The sequence below is a fragment of the Neovison vison genome, chromosome 2 (genome assembly GCF_020171115.1).
Source record: "Neovison vison isolate M4711 chromosome 2, ASM_NN_V1, whole genome shotgun sequence".
NCBI lineage: Eukaryota > Metazoa > Chordata > Mammalia > Carnivora > Mustelidae > Neogale > Neogale vison.
In genome coordinates this window covers 25919592-25935017 of record NC_058092.1, presented here as the reverse complement: position 1 = coordinate 25935017, position 15426 = coordinate 25919592, and the positions used below count along the sequence as shown (strand labels likewise).

Sequence of the window (15426 nt, the reverse complement as noted above, 5' to 3'; positions counted from 1 at the left end):
ATGCCGCGCTCGCGGGGACGGGAGCAGGGACGCTGCGGCTGCCCCGCGGGGAGGGCTCGCGGCGAAGCCGGGATTTCGGCGCTCCTTTCGGGCGCCGGGAGCCGCTGGGGCCGCCCGCCGCCGCAGCCGACGCCGCCGCCGCTGCTGCTGCTGCTGGGCTGGGGGCTGCTCGGCGCCTCGGCCGCCGCGGGTAAGTCCGGTCGCGCGGTTCGGAGCCGCGGCCGCCGCGCGCCCCACCCGAGCCCCGCGCCCACCCCTCCCTGGCAGGGTCCCTGTCTCTTTCCCCGCTCTCTCCCTTAACCTTCCCCACTCCCAGTCGCCCACCCTCCTGCTCAGCCTCGCTTCAGTCGATCCCCCATCCTCCTCCCACCGTCAGCCGCGTCCTCACCTCCACCCTCACCCTCCTTGCTGCCCTCAACCCCAGCCGCAACTTGGCCGGTTTCGGCCAGCGTGGGGAGCTTGGGAGACAGACATCCCCGCCCGGGGCTGGGGGGCACCCGGATTCAGTTTCAGTGGTTTCAGTTGCTCCAGCCTCCCAGCCCCCCAGGTGCCAGGCTTTCCCCCGATAAACTTTCCTGGAGCCCTACCCCCACCGCCGCCTCCCGATTCCGGTTGGCACACGGGTCCTGGGGGCTGGAAAGGAATGGCGCGCCCCCTCCCCGTTTCCGCGTCTGCAGGGTCTGCCCTTCCTGCCCCCGCCCATTTTCTCGTGAATGCAGCCCGTGCCCCAGCCAGAGCCGTCTCGAGACTGCGGCCACCACCCCCTCCCCAAGTGTCCCCCTCCCCCCGGCGCTCGGGGCTAGCAGAGGGGGGGCGGTCAGGTGGGCGCGCGCCCAGGGCCAGGGTCCCGCGCACGCCTTGCGGGAAGACTCAGGTGGGGGCTGGAGGGTGCTGAGCCACAGGGAGGCGGGGGCGGGGGTTGTGCCCGGGGGCGGAGGAGGGAGTGTCGCCGCCAGGTTCCGCGCCGCCACATTCCCCTCGGTTCCCACTCCGCGCCAAAGTGCCCTTTCCCGCGCCCTGCTGCAGCCGAGCGGCGGGGCTGCGGCTGCGGCGGCGCGGGCGGCAGGACCTGCTCCCGGCGACCGAGTCAGGGAGGGGGGCAGACCAGGCGGGTGCGACGAATCCCGGAACTTCACGGGTGTCTGGCTGCAGCTTGCGGTCCCGGGAAGGCTCGCGGACCTTCGGGAGAACCCAGTCCCCAGTGGGGACCAGTGGCCCCGACTGGTGCCCTTCCAGTTTATCTCTTGCACCGCTCTGAGGCTCAGCGCTAGCCACAGCCTAGAAAGTTCCGCGTGCCCGGGTGGGGACGGGTCCTAGCGGGCGACGCCTGGGGCCGGATTTTTATTTACCCGGGAGGCTGACACTCACTGGGGGAGAAAACCCCTAACACCTGCTGCCTAGGCTAGGACTCGGGCACCTCCGGCCTGGATACGTGGGGTTTTGTTTGTTTTTTGTTTGTTTGTTTTTTTAAACCACCGATTGAACCTTTGAAGGCTTGGCCTCCGCCACTCCAGCATCCCGTGCCCCCTTCTTGGAAAGTGCGCCCCTTCCCTGGCAAGCTTGGCGGCCCGCTCTGGGCTCCAGCGTCTTGTGAACCCGAACCTGCAGACGGTCGGCAGCCCCTTAGTCGGGAATGTTAGGGTAGCTGCTCTGGGAAGGTGCCCCGAGCTTCGGCTTTCCCATCCCGACTTGACCGGACTTTCTTGGTTTTCCTTGGAGTCATAGCTGCCGACACCCAGAGAGGGGCGCCCGCGGTGCGCTCGCCTAGAAGCTCTGGCCTCGCGCACACCCACACCCACTGGGTGGCTGCGCTGTTCCCCACGATGCCGCTGGTCCCCCAGACCTGCCACATGGGCGCTGGGAGGAACCGCTGCTCGGGACTGGGACTGTCGGGGCTCTCCGACGTTTGTCCAGGTGTGGCTTTGCAGACTTAGATAGGCCCTGAGGCCGTGGAGCTGTTTTTATGGCTAGATAGGTCCCTGCCCCCTGGGCATGTCATGCCCCTGGGGAAAGAAAAAGGCCTTCTCTCTGGAGCTTGCACAGTGCTGGGCGGTGCTGGAATCCTGCCTTGTAGATACGTTGGCTTCCAGCTCTTTGGTCAGCAGAGCAGTTGGCGGTAGTGATGGCTTGGAGGAGGAGGCATTTGCTCTCTGGCCAGTGGCTCTGGCTTCCAGTGCTTCCAGTATATTTCTTTCTAAACCTTTCCCGCATTCAGATGTGCTGTTTGGCCTTGCCAGCAGCAGAGGTTTGGAAATGGACTTGGTGATGGATGATCGCAGGCTTTCTCAGTTTCAAGGGGGAAGAACATTCATTTGTGTTCTCTGTACACTGTTGACTTTGAAAGACACTCAGGACTGAACTGTCTCCCTTGCTTGGACCCGTGAGGACTGAATACAATGATTATAAGGATTTGAGAAGGGGGAGCCTCCTCACTCACCTTTGCCTTAGACCTTCAACCCTTCTGTCAGGGTCAGGCCGGTCTCACACTCCCCCTGGCTCTGAACCCCAGAGAGACCTCCCACCACTTAACGTTCTCTGTTAACTCTGGCTCAGTCTGTCTCTATTCTTCCATGTCCCCTTGGCCTGCAAGCTGCTTGCTCTATAACCTAAAACAAGCTAACCAGACTTCTTGGCCCTGTTGACCTTCTCCCTACCATCCCTTTGTCTTTACAAGTGTCTTCAAAGGGGTCTTCAAATCACTTTCTTGGCTACTGTTCACTCTCTGCAATCTGCCTTCTGTCCCCGGGATTGGAAGTCTCCAGGAGAGATCTCCAAGGACTACTCTGATTGTCATCTCCATTGCAATGTACTGTGTTTGTCTTCCTTTACCTCTCTGTGGCTTTGAACACTTTGGGTTACTCTTTTTTAAACATTTCTTCTTTGGGCTTCTGGGATACTGTGCTATGCTGATTTCTCTCCTGCCTCTTGGCTATTCCTTCACAGCGTCTGGTGGTAGCACTTCTTCCCCTCCTGTAAGCATTTCCTACAGCCTTCTAGCCCTTGTGTCTTTCCTCGCTTCCTTTCCCCGCTTGCGGGTGAGCTCAACCCGGTCCCGCCCTTCCACCACCACACTCTGAAGCTTCCAGATGTCTCCTGCCAAGATGCTTCTCCTGACGTATCTTTTGGTATCCTAGCCCATGGAAGCTCTGGGTCTAGATAGCCCACGTATCCAGCTGACTCTTGGATAGCTTCACCTAGATATTTCCCTTCTAGAGCAAATTCATTAGCTCCTTTCCTGAACCTCCAGGAGTCCCTGTGTAGGCTGGTGGTTCTTCCCAGTTACCCAGCCCAGAAACCTTAATGTCATCTTCAACTCCTTCCCTATCAGGTGGCCATCAAGTGCCTACCTTCAACTTTGACTAACCCTAGCTACTGTTCTCTGGATTCAGAGGCTCTGAGCATTGACAAGGCTGTTGTGTCTCCTATATGCTTACTAAGTAATTCAAAATAAAAGCAATATTGACCTGTGAGTTTAAGGAATTACACCAAAGTTCTGATTTTACCCGTGCTAATCACTTCATTGCCTTAAAAAAAAAATCAAATACCAAATTATTATTCTTTTTTAAATTCTGTTTTACTTATTCTCTAAGGGCTTGTTGTCAGAGGTGTCTTGGGGACTGTAGCACTGACCATACCCAAGTGTTTGATTATAATATTAATTGAGTTGTCCTCAAAGTATTTGTTTGTTTGACTCACGTATTGAACTGTGAGCTTCCCAAAGACAGGGATAGTACTTTTTTCTCTTGGTATCCCCAGCACCCAGCTCAGAACTTTGCATAGAATTAGTGCCTGATAAATGGTTGTTAAATCAGCAGATGGTTTTGAAACTTTTCTTTTTTTTAACCCTTGGATGGTTTTCTAGGGACTGATAAAGCTAAATCAAGAATTTCAGCAGCCAGGACATCCAGAGATGACAATGATGCCTGGTCCCCTGTTGCGTCCGCCCCCGAGAACTAAATGTCACAGATTAGTAAGATAGTTCCTTAGATTTCAGAACCAGTGCACAAGCCCTTAGCTATCATTGCCCCCACTCCCCCAAAGGAAAGATACTCAACCACTCAGTTACCACTGTATGGATTTGAATTTTCATTTGCCATGGAACTGCAAGTTATTGGTTTTCTTTTTTTTTTTTTTTAAAGATTTTATTTATTTGACAGACAAGATCACAAGTAGGCAGAGAGGCAGGCAGAGAGAGAGGAATGGAAGCAGGCTCCCTGCTGAGCAGAGAGCCCGATGGGACTCGATCCCAGAACCCTGGGATCATGACCTGAGCCAAAGGCAGAGGCTTTAACCCACTGAGCCACCCAGGCGCCCAAGTTTTTGGTTTTCAAGAAAGAAGCTGACTGTAGCAGGTAATGTTGAGCATGTCTCTGGCTAGAGAGAGCGTGGCTTTGTTGAAGGTGAGGCTGGGAGCGTGCGTAAGGGGACTGGAGAACAAGATGGCGGGCTCTCGGACTACAGGGTTTGTTGGTCCCCAAGAGTCCAGCAGGTGGCTTCGGCAGCGCCACCTGGTTGCAGGTGTGTGACCTGCCCCTGCCTCACCATGGTTTTTATGCCAGCAGGACCAAAGGCCTCCGATTGGCCCGCAGAGCCAGATGGTCCTTGTAGAGAACTGGTGGACCTTTCCAAGTCTCAGGGTCCCACTTGGAAAAACGACATGTCATTCCTGTGTTGTGGGAAACACTAGAAGTCAGAGATGCACCAGACCCAACACGTACCTACCTTATCCAGAGTGCCCATTTAGTGCAAGCTGGGGCTGAAGTGGGGACCCTGAAGGCAGAAGACTCAGCGAGGAAGTGTGTGAACCCTCAGCATGGCCTCAGCACCCCCCAGATGCCCCGAGATACCCAGAGGAATAACACTAATGGCTGGTGGTTCCTGAGTCCCCATCATGAGCTGGCCCCATCCCAACCACTTGGTCAGATGAACTCAAGCCTCACTGCAACCTGGTGAGGCCAGCAATCTTATTATCCCCTTTTTGTATGGCAAGAAATAGGTTCAGAGAACTACATAACTTAGCCACACAATAGTTAATGGCCAAGCTAGGGCTTGAAGTCAGTTTGCCCAACTCCAGATCCTTTACTCATAACCACACTGTTGTCCAGCTTCTAAGGGGTCCAGGCTGGCACCATTCCCCTGGAATCCTTCTGCCCAGGCTGCCTGACTCTGCCCTGCTTTTTCCCCCAGGGCTGCTTCCTCCCAAGTGCTGATGGGCACTTGAGGCTTGGACCCCAGGCTTTCAGCCCCGGGACAGCCATGGTCCATCCGTGTCCACCACAGCTGCTGTGACTGCACAGGCATCCTTGGCCTGCTGCTCCCAAACCCCCATCTTGACTGAGACCTCCAGTGGCCTCTAAGCCCCCAAGCTCCCCCTGCTATAAAGCTCAGCAGGACATATTGGAATGTCTTGGTTAGTGAGGTGGCACCTGTCTGTAATCCCTAAAGGCCCATGCACCCATGCAGACTGGTGTAGCCCAGACCCCAGCCCCCAGCAGACACCCGAAGAGTACCTGTCCAGAGAATGAAAGGCAGGTTCTCTGGAACCCAAGGCCTCCTTACCCTCTCACTGCCCTCTTGGACATTCCCAAGGCAAGGGGTTTGGAGGAGTGGGAAGGGGCAAAGGAGTGCCCCCAAGTAGGAGGTGGCCCAGGCCCTTCTGGGGAGCACCCAGCTAGTAGCTTTCCTTTGGGGAGTCTGGCTAAATTGCTAAATGCTTCATAGACATTACTATTCAATTCACATAACCATCCAGGCACTTTATCGTATTTGAAGAGACGAAGGCTCACAAGTTAAGCATTTTGGCCAATGTTTTAGTGTAGATAGGTAAAGGAAGCAGGATCAGCCCCCAGGGCTACTTGACTCCAGGGGCCACTTGCTTAATCCCTGGAAAGCAGTTGTCTTGGTGCTGGACACCCTCTTAGCACCCAGTGCCTGCTAGATGCTGTCCCCATCGCCACCACTGCTCCCTTGCCCGTGCTGCTGCTACCATCTACTTTCTTCGGGCACCAGCCTCGCAGAATTGGGAGGGAAACAGGTCTAACCCCTGTTAGGTGGGCTTGGGGTCCGAGAGCCCACTGGAGGTCTCAGGTGTCTAACACGTGCCCCTCTGACATGCTGCTTGATGCATCACAAGAACCTTTTCTCTTCGTTTCTCCCGCTGAAAGGACACCTTTAAGAACCTGGCCAACTCACCCAACCCCATTAACGCTGGTCCTGCCTCTTCCTAGAAGGGTCATGGGGGAGGGTCCTCAAGTTCCTCCCTAGAAGTTGGACAATGTCCCTGATACAGTGCTGGGGTTTCAGTCCTTGAGGGCGGGAGATGGCCTTCCAACCCCTCCTCTCTGCCTGCTGCAGAGATCTTCCACAACAGGGGTATATGGGGGTGAACTTGAAACTGGAGGGTTGTTGCAGAGTTCTCTACCTCAAAGAGACACTGTGTCTTTGTGACTTCACTGGCTTTGAACAGAGCTTGGCTCTCCCTTGGACCCACAGAAGGCAAAGGGTAGACTATGCAATGTGGGGTTTTCTCAACTTGAAAATGATAGTGACGTTCTTAGAGCTCTCTCCTGACTCTCATAAGCTAAGAGAGACAAAGGAAACTCAATTTGTTTTCTTTCTGGACTCCCGAGAGCCCAGTTCCCAGGATTATCTTTTCATACCTCTTCTTTAAAGATGGGATTTTGTCTTTTTTTTTTTTTTCCCCTCCTCTCCCTCCCCAATACACATTTAACTGTTAGATGTTTGCGGGAGGGTGAGACCTTTTGACTTTCTCACGTAGCTTCCTGTAACACAAAGAACAAACAGTCTCATCTCTGTATATGATCATAGATGAGAACTTTGACAAAGCAGGGCGTGAGAGGGGAGGGAACGAAATGGAATATCACGGCTTGGAATTGGAGAAATAGGATAATTTGAGATGGACTGAGATCAAGTAGGAAAGAGTGAGTTACGGTAGGATCGAGAGCCGCAGGGAGGTGTTGGGATGGGATGGAGTGAATTGGGGTGGATTGGGATGGGGGGTGGAATGGAAAAGAATAGGGTTGAGTGAAATACAATGGTTTGGGGTGGTATTGAGAGTGTGGGAGGTAGAGCAATCAGGTGATTGAGTGGGTATCCTATTGGGCAGGATAGGAATGGGTCAGTAAGGATTGGGGTGGAATGGGATAGGATGGGATGGGTAGAGTTTGGGGTGGATTGAGACAAATTGGGATATGGTGGAGTGGAGGTGAATGTGTCCTGGTGGGATGCGGTGAGATGGGGATGAGTCAGGCTATATTGGGACAGCTTGAATCGGGTGGTTGGGATGGGATACTGGGAGATGTGAGGTTTATAGGCAACTGAGTGGGCTCTGTAAAAAAATGGAAATGAGTGAGGGCACCAGAAACAACCTGCTTCCCATGTTTTTAGCATCTTCTTCTTCCTCCCCAGAGCTCCTCAGGTTTTTGGTTACCAGAACTGTGAAATCTCCAGCAGATGGAAAGTCCGCATCAGCCCTGCTTCCACTCAGGCATGCATCCTAAAATGCTGGAGGCTCCAATCTCCTTCTGTCAGAGGTCATTCTTCAGGGAGCAATTGGGAGTCCTCTGTGGCCACCACCTCGAGCCCTGTCAGAGAACTGTGCCAGAAACATGACAGGAAACCCCCATGCAGCCCAGCGTCAGACAAGGGCACCGTGTCCTCCCTAAACTCCTGGGGTGGCTGTAGCCATAGCAAGCCATCTTTTCAGTGGTGGGGGGCTTCACTGAAGTGGCACTCCTCTCTTGGGGGGGGTCTCCGCACTGGAAACTGCCTTTTCTTTCTATCTGCTTGTTTCTGTAAAATGTCAGAACGTTTTAAACAGAATTGATCTCTATGAAGATGTCCATCCTATCCTTGAAAGTCATCATTATAAAGTCATCATATATAGCTTTTATGATGCTAGGAATAAGGAATATGTGGTTCAGTTATTGACAGCACCAAGATAACTCTCAGAAATTTATTGAGAATCTCCCATGTGGTCTGGAACAGAACATAAGGGCTGGTATTGAGGCCCAAATAGCCTTCCTTCCCTCCAGTTTCTAATTTATACTCAATTAAGTGCAGTTATAATCCCCAAACCTCAAAAAAAAAAAAAAAAAGGTGTGTCCATCTTCTGAGTTTTCAGATCAGAAATTGCCTAAGTTCCGTTATGAAGTAGACACATCTATTTATTGAATGGAAGCGAACTAGTGTGACGGTTTCAGGTTTAAAGGGAGAGAGCAGAGACTTTGAAATTTAGATCATCTGAGGGACACGTCCCTGTGAGAGAAGGCCCTGTCGTTTCATTCGGGCTCTTCTAGGAAGAACAGGTGTGGTCGGGTGGACTCAGCCCGGGGAGGGAACTTTGTCTGCTGCTTGCCGCCCTTGTCTCGCCTACCACCTGCTGACCCTCACTGCCTCCTCCCTCGCTGCTTCCGGGGAGAGGGTTGAGTATGGAGAGAGGCGGAGAGACTGAGTGAGACTTGTGTGGGCTTCTGGCACGTTCCTTGGCAAGAAGAAGGAGGTGAGAGTGTGCTGATTCATTTTCAATCCCCTTGAAAGAGTTCCTAGCATGAAAACAGCCACTTCTGGTATGGCATCCCCTCTTCCTGGGGACCCGTGTGGCCCTGCCCTCTTGGCCCTTGTCGTCTGGGTAGCTGCGGGAGGACTGACCCACGGCAGATCCGAGGCTGGGAGGGAGGTAGTCTCGTGTGTTTGATATCTGCCTTGAAATTTGGTGTGAGGGTCAGGAAACTAGTATTCTGTCTCCGTCATGCCTTCACTACTTCCGTGACCATGACTTCATCTTTGCGGGCCTCTGTTTCCTCAGCTGTAGAATGAGGATAATATTACTCATGGTGCCTGTGTGATCCTGAACTTGGAAGCTCTTTAATGAACCAAACTAAAAGGATCTGGGGATATGACCGTAAGCCACTAGACTAAGCACCACCCAGTGGGAGATCCCGTCTGGTGGCCAGGCTGGCTTGACTTGGCTTGGCTTGGCTTTCCAGGGATTCAGAACCCCTTCCCTCTGCAGACCACCTGCTTCATAGGGGGAGCGAGTAAAGAAGGGCGGACTCGCTGGGCGTCCTGGCCCTGATCCGATCCATTCTTAGCTCTCCGACGGCCTGTATGGCTGATCGGGGAACTTGGGAACAAGTACTTGCCCATCAGACATAGGGCTCAGCCTTCTCCGGACCCACCCGGCCGCCGTGGGACAGCATCACTGTGCATTCTGTGGGAGGGGAGTGATTGCCCAGGTTTCTCCTTCACTAACACATTCATCCAGGGGACAAAGCTCTGCGCTGAAGCCTTTTAACTCCAGCAAGATGAACATTCCTTATGTTCCAGGGCCACGGGACTCACATCTCTTATGATATTGTGTTCCCAGGAACGTGGAAAGAGGTCAATGTTACAGAGATAGTTTTCCTGAGTCACGTGGCAGGCACAGGTGTTTTTTATTTTATGCCTTTTTTGTTTGTTTTGAGCTCAGGTGCATAACATTGAATTCATCCCACCTTCAGATCATAATGCTTTAAGATCATCTGTCGATGCAAGGTTCCTGTCTTGTTTTTATTTTAAATGTTTTCCTCCCTTTATCTTCAATCCCAAGGCATTACTGCATCCCTACAACTGTACCCACTCTGATACATTTGATAGATGTCTTGAAATAAGCATGGATCCTTGTAATATATGTAGGACTATTTTGTGTGTTTTTAATTTACATAAATAGCAGTGAGCTACACATTTCATGCAGTTTCTTATTTTACCCAACACTATATTTTAAATATCTAGCCTCGCTTCTGTGTTTGTCTGGTTTGTGGCTTCTAATTGCTGTGTTACTTTATGAGCTCTGTATCACATTCCGTGTATGCTTTTCGCCTGAGGATACACCCCTGGCTTGGCTGTAGCTCCCAACCACGCGTGAAATTCAGAAGAACATCCTCATTCATGCTCTCTTGGGACCCTGTGTGAGCATACTGGAGGCTGTATAAATGGGGAATTGGGATCCTTGAGTTAATATGTTAATTTCCTATGTTCCACTGGAGTATTTTCCAGAAAGGCTCAGCCAGGGCTCATTTCCATGAAGAGTGCACAAGAGTTTCTGTCTCCCCATATCATCACTGATACCTGATATTATCCATCTTTCTAATTTTGGCTGTTCTGATGAATTTAAAGTGCCATCTCCTTGTTTTAACTGGCATTTCTCTGATTACTAGTATCTTCAAATATCTCCTATATGCTTGTTAGTGGTTTGAGCTTCCCCTTATGCAAATAGTCTATTCATGTTCCTTGTGTGCTTTTCAACCGGGCTTCCTGTCTAATTTCGGAAAATTTTCGGTCGATTTGCAGAAGTTCTTTCTACAGCCCAGGTATTACCCTCTGTCAGTATTAGAGGTTACACGTAACTTCACCCAATTTTTCATCTGTCTGTTTGGTTTATGGCGTTTTTCTCTGGACAGAAACACTTCATTTTATGTGGTCAGATCTCTCAGTGTTCTATGAAAGGCAGAAGTGGAGTCATGTGGGGCGGCTGAGATGCTAGGGGCAGGGCAGGTTCCCAGGCCCACCTGGCTCTACCCTCTCACAGGCCTGGCTCTCTGTATGGAGGGCTTTGAGGATTTCCGGACTTCCGATCCATATGGGGCTCCTAAATCTTGCAAAAGGTCTCTCTTCTGGCTTAAGGCCCTGTGTTTTCTGAAGTTGCCAGCTAAAGTAGAAATTAATGACTTGCTGGGTACCACACTCGGAGAATGTGAGGGACCACTCAGTCCTTCAGCAAGGCATTTACGGAGGGTCTGTGCTGTGCCCGAGCTCTCAGACACACTGGGGACATAGACAAGTCTGACACACGTGTTCCCGGCCGCCTGATTCACAGTTTCCAAAAGGTGGAAACAACTGAAATGTCCATCAGCTGGTGAGTGGCTAAACCAGACGTGGTCTCTACCTACACCGGGGAATACTATTCAACCTTGAAAAGGAAGGAAACTGTACAGGCTACGACATAGCGGATCCTTGGAGACATTCTGCTAAGTGAGAAAAGCCAGTCACAAAAGGGCCAGTACTGTATGATTCCGCTTTGATGAGGAAGCCAGTGTAGTTCAATCCATAGGGACAGAAAGTAGAAGGGTGGTAGGGAGGGTAGGGCAGGGGGAGAGGGGAACGGAGAGTTAGTGTTGAGTGGATACGGAGTTTCAGTTTTGCAAGACAAGAAGAGTGTGGGGGACAGTTGCCGAAGGACATGGACGTACTGAACTGTACCCCTTAAAACTGGTTAATGTGGTCAATGGATGTTACATGAATTTTGCCATAATTAGTAAAACAGTCTCAGGGGTTCTGGGAAGGCTCCTGAAGCAAGGCAGGCTCTGGCTGAGGTGTGCAGGAGAGGTAGCAAAGGGCAGATGAAGAGGGCCCCCGGGGGAGGCGTGCCCACTATGGAAATGCACTCTCACAAGCCCTGGGTCAGTGGGAGCAAGGCGTGCAGAGGGTCTAGAAGTTCTGCGTGACCGCGGATGTGCTAACACAAGAACCTCAAGGAGGAATGTGCAGGGTTGGAGCCGGGCTGCAGTTCGGCTGGCTGGGCTGGAGGGTGCAGACCTCTGCAGGGAGGAGGGGTCGGTGGGGCGTGGGCCCTGTGGGCAAAGGCGGGTCTGGCAAGGTGCTTAGGGTGCCATGGGGGAGGGGGGCTGGAAGGGGGTGCAGGGATCCTTTCCCTTCTGTGTGCCCCCACCCTGCTCCCCACCTTCCCAGAGGGTGTAAGCATCAGATAGAACTGCCAGGAGTCCACGAGCCCCACTACATAAATTGTGGGCTGTAAATCACCATGCCGTTAATCCTCCCTCAGTGAGAACAGCACCACACTTTCCTCCCGAAAGAATAAAAATAGGAAATGTACCTACTCAGGGATGACTCAGCAGACTGTCTGGCGGGGGGACCCGTGGTCTTCCTCCCCAGCCAGTCACATGTGCCCCTCACCATTTCGCTCCATGGCCTCCTTCTTTTCCGTCTCTGTAGCTTGTCTCCCTTGTCTTTCCTTTTCTACTCCCTCCTTTTCCCCAGCCCTGTGACCTCCCTGGCATTGTCATCATTGTCCTCCTCCCCTGGGTCTCATCTTCAGTTGGACCCTCTTCCTGACCTTTGATCTCTTTGTCATCACCCACACCTGACCTGGGACCCTCCAGGTCCCTGGCCTTCCCTTTAGCCGGGTTTCAGCCCAGCAGCTCTGTCAACAAGGAGGGTGTTTAAGGCCCTTGGCACTCTGCACAGAGTCAGTCGCCGCCTGCTGTGGCCCTGGGCGGGGCGGGGGGGGGGTCATGGCTGTCAATACTACTTCAAAGCCCCTTGGCCTTTGGCCAAGGACAGTTATAAACTCCCAGATACCCAGGGAACTCCAAGAGAACAGTGGAGGCGGGGAGCGGGCAGGGCAAGTTCCCTAGGGCAGCAAGTAGGCCCTCCAGGTCTGAACACAGGTCCCTGGGATGCTGTGGATGCCCACTAGGAGGTCTAGGACCAGGGGCAAGTGGCTTGCACAAAGGCTGCCAGCTGCCAGAGGCGCATGGGCTTATGGTCTGCCTTCCCCTCCAGCGGCACCACCTCCCCATCCTGGAAGCCGGGAGCTGTCCTTTGGGGAATACTCGGGCCCCTGGCTGAGAGCTGTATTTTCCTCTCCTTAAGCCTGGAGCTCCTAAGAAGTCGGCCGTTGGCAGTTGGGGAAGCGGAGTTGAAAGTGATGAAGTTCCTCACCCCCGACCACACTGCAGGGGAGAGGAGAGCCCGGATTGAAAGCTGGTCTGATCCAGGCCCAACAGACACAACTGTCACTGTAGCCACATTTCCGGTTACACATGGGGAGCCCCAGGCCCTCCCGCCCCTGGTCTTCTGAATCAGAGTATGAATCTAGGAGTGGGGTGTGCAGTCTGCATCCTGAGAAGCTCCTCTTAGTATTATTATTAGTATTATTATTACTATGCACATGGGGTCTGTCTGGGAATCTCTCAGGCAAACAGCTCCCAGTTCCGAAGGTGGAACACCAAGGTCATAGGCCTTCAACTACCGCTCCTGCTCACCTTGCTATGGCCCTGGTCTTGAGGGGGCCCCCAGGACCCAGCAGAGGAAGCAGGGAGGGGAGGCTACCCCCTCCCCTCCTTTACTGTTACAGGAACTTTGTCCCCTTAGTACCTGAGGTTCTCGGTCAGGTCATACCTCTTCAAAGGATGAAGAGGGAGACCAGATGAAGGGTGGTAGGCAACAAAGCCAAGTTTAATGAGCAATCCTCTCTTGGAGAGGGAGGGGTGGCCTGAGAGAGTTACCCTCAGAGTTTCTAAGTGTAGGGGTTTTTATGAGCTGTTTTGTGAAACTATCTTGAGTATCCTGTGTGGGGGGCCCCCATGAAGTGTGCCAGTCACGGCTTTGATCACGCACCAGCTATCCGGTTATTGTTCATGTGTTCATGGTCTTTAGGGCTGACATTTGGAGACTAAGTCCCTCTGAAAATCCCACCAGTGAGCTCGGGCTTCCCGCTCCCTCCCTGCTTCCCAGGGAGGGTGGTCCTCTATCAGCCAGGGAGATAAGAGGCTGGGAACTGGATTCCTTGGCACCACTTGGGAGCTTCCTTCAGAAGTCTGCCTTGACTGCACGGTAATCCCAGCCTCACCAGGCCCTGAGTCTACCTGCCTGACTCTCCCTTAGCCTGTCTACAGCTCCAAGAGAGACCCATGTTTTATGGTTAATTGTTTTGTCTCGGGATGTTTTGCAAAAGTTACTTTCGCAGAAGCTGCAAAACAGAACGCTAGTGAGGTTTGGTCTTAGCTGACCTGGCTCCCTGCTTTCTCGTTGGGGGATCCTGGCCTTGACTACCTACGTGTCCCGCTAACTCCTAAGGCCACTCCCAGCCCCCCGCTCACAGGTAACCAGATTTGCGCAGTCAGGTTCCTGGGGGGTGGGGAGGGGCAGAGGAGACAGGAAGCCCTGTAGCCTGTTAGTCTGGCATTTACATTCCTAAACTGCTTAACCCACTGAACAAAGGGCCGGTTGGTGAGGGTGGCAGGGCAGTGCAGTGGGGTCAGGGTGGGGCGGGGCTGGGGTTAGGGTGCAGTCAAGGCAGGCTTCTGGAGGAAGCTCCCAGAGTGGGGCCAAGGAATGCAGGTCCCGGTCTTCGTCCTGGTCTTCTTAGCTTCCTGGCTCAAATAGGACCCGGTCCACAGAGGGAGTGGCCCTAGCTCAGTGGAGGGACTTCCAGAGTCTGCCTTCCCTATGAGGAACCGGGGACTCAGCAGGGAGACTGAGACGAATAGGGATGCTAAGGCAGAAAGTACAAAGATCCTGTGAGGCCCAGGGTGGCCTTCATTTGTGAGGTAGGGACGATTAAATCAGTGCCATGGGAGAAGAATCTTTCATGATCAGGTGAGCTTGGGAAACACTAGGCCCTTGGTGTCCCATGATGGGTGGTCCAAGGCATGGCCAGGAAACTTCTTAGAAATGTGGCCTCTTAGGCTTCACCGTTCACCTACTGAATCAGAATCACTTTTTTTTAAAAAAATAATTATTATTATTATTATTTTTAATTTTCAGCATAACAGTTTTTAAAGAGACCCTGGTGATTCCTGTGCCCGAGAGTCCGAGAAGCACTAGGGGGCACACTTTCTCAGGGTGACCTTTAGAGTAAGTCCAACCCAGCACAAATCCTGGCTCTCTTCTGGGCCTCATCTGTTGCAAGTAGAACGAGGCAAAAAGCCTGACCTCGCAGTTATACCTGTAAAGGTCTTTGTTTGCAAGGGCCCGGCTCTGAGCACACAGATCTCCTGCCCCACTGACAGGGTCTGGGTTCTTTTTTCACCCCAACAGTGTCCCCAGCGCCTAGGACAGGGCCTGGGGCACGGTACATGCTCAGTCCATGTTTGTTGACTGAATATGTAGAGAGTGGTTGTCAGGAAAAGTGGAACACCCTGGAAGCTAGTTTTTAGAGCAGCAAAGACACAGCAAGGCTTTCCTTTTTGTTCAAGGCAAACTTTTGATACAGAGCAAACACAGTCTGTGTCAGCCTGTGTTGCAGGAAGATTTTGTTGTTGTTGTTGGTAGAATTAAATTATTTTGAGAAGTGTTAGCCTTTCACACTTTAGTAAAAATGAACTGATCAGTCTAGAGAGATCAAGGTCGGGTAGGGTAGTAACGGACTCAATGCCTCTGAAACCGCTCAGCATGCCGAGGCCTCAGACTTTGAACCTAGAAGTTCACCTGACCCATTCTTACTCCTCTTCCTCCTCTTCACCAGCCTCTGTTGACCTCTGCCCCTCAGTGCAGTCCCTCGTATGTCCCGCCCCAGCTCTGTGCCCCTCTGAACCATAGGCTCCATCTGGGGATCATTCTCATTGCTGGGGAAACCTTGCCCATTTGCTGGCCTGAGCAACCTTCTTCACAGAAAAATTGTCA

At 52.6% G+C, this 15426-nt stretch overlaps 1 protein-coding gene across 1 annotated transcript in view; it reads left to right on the top strand.

Moving 5' to 3' along the window:
* CSMD2 (CUB and Sushi multiple domains 2) overlaps nucleotides 1-15426 on the top strand; it is a 598960-nt gene continuing 583534 nt past the window's right edge. The window contains exon 1 of the mRNA XM_044237753.1: nucleotides 1-190. Coding sequence (XP_044093688.1) covers nucleotides 1-190 — 190 coding nt within the window. The remainder of the gene's footprint in view (nucleotides 191-15426) is intronic.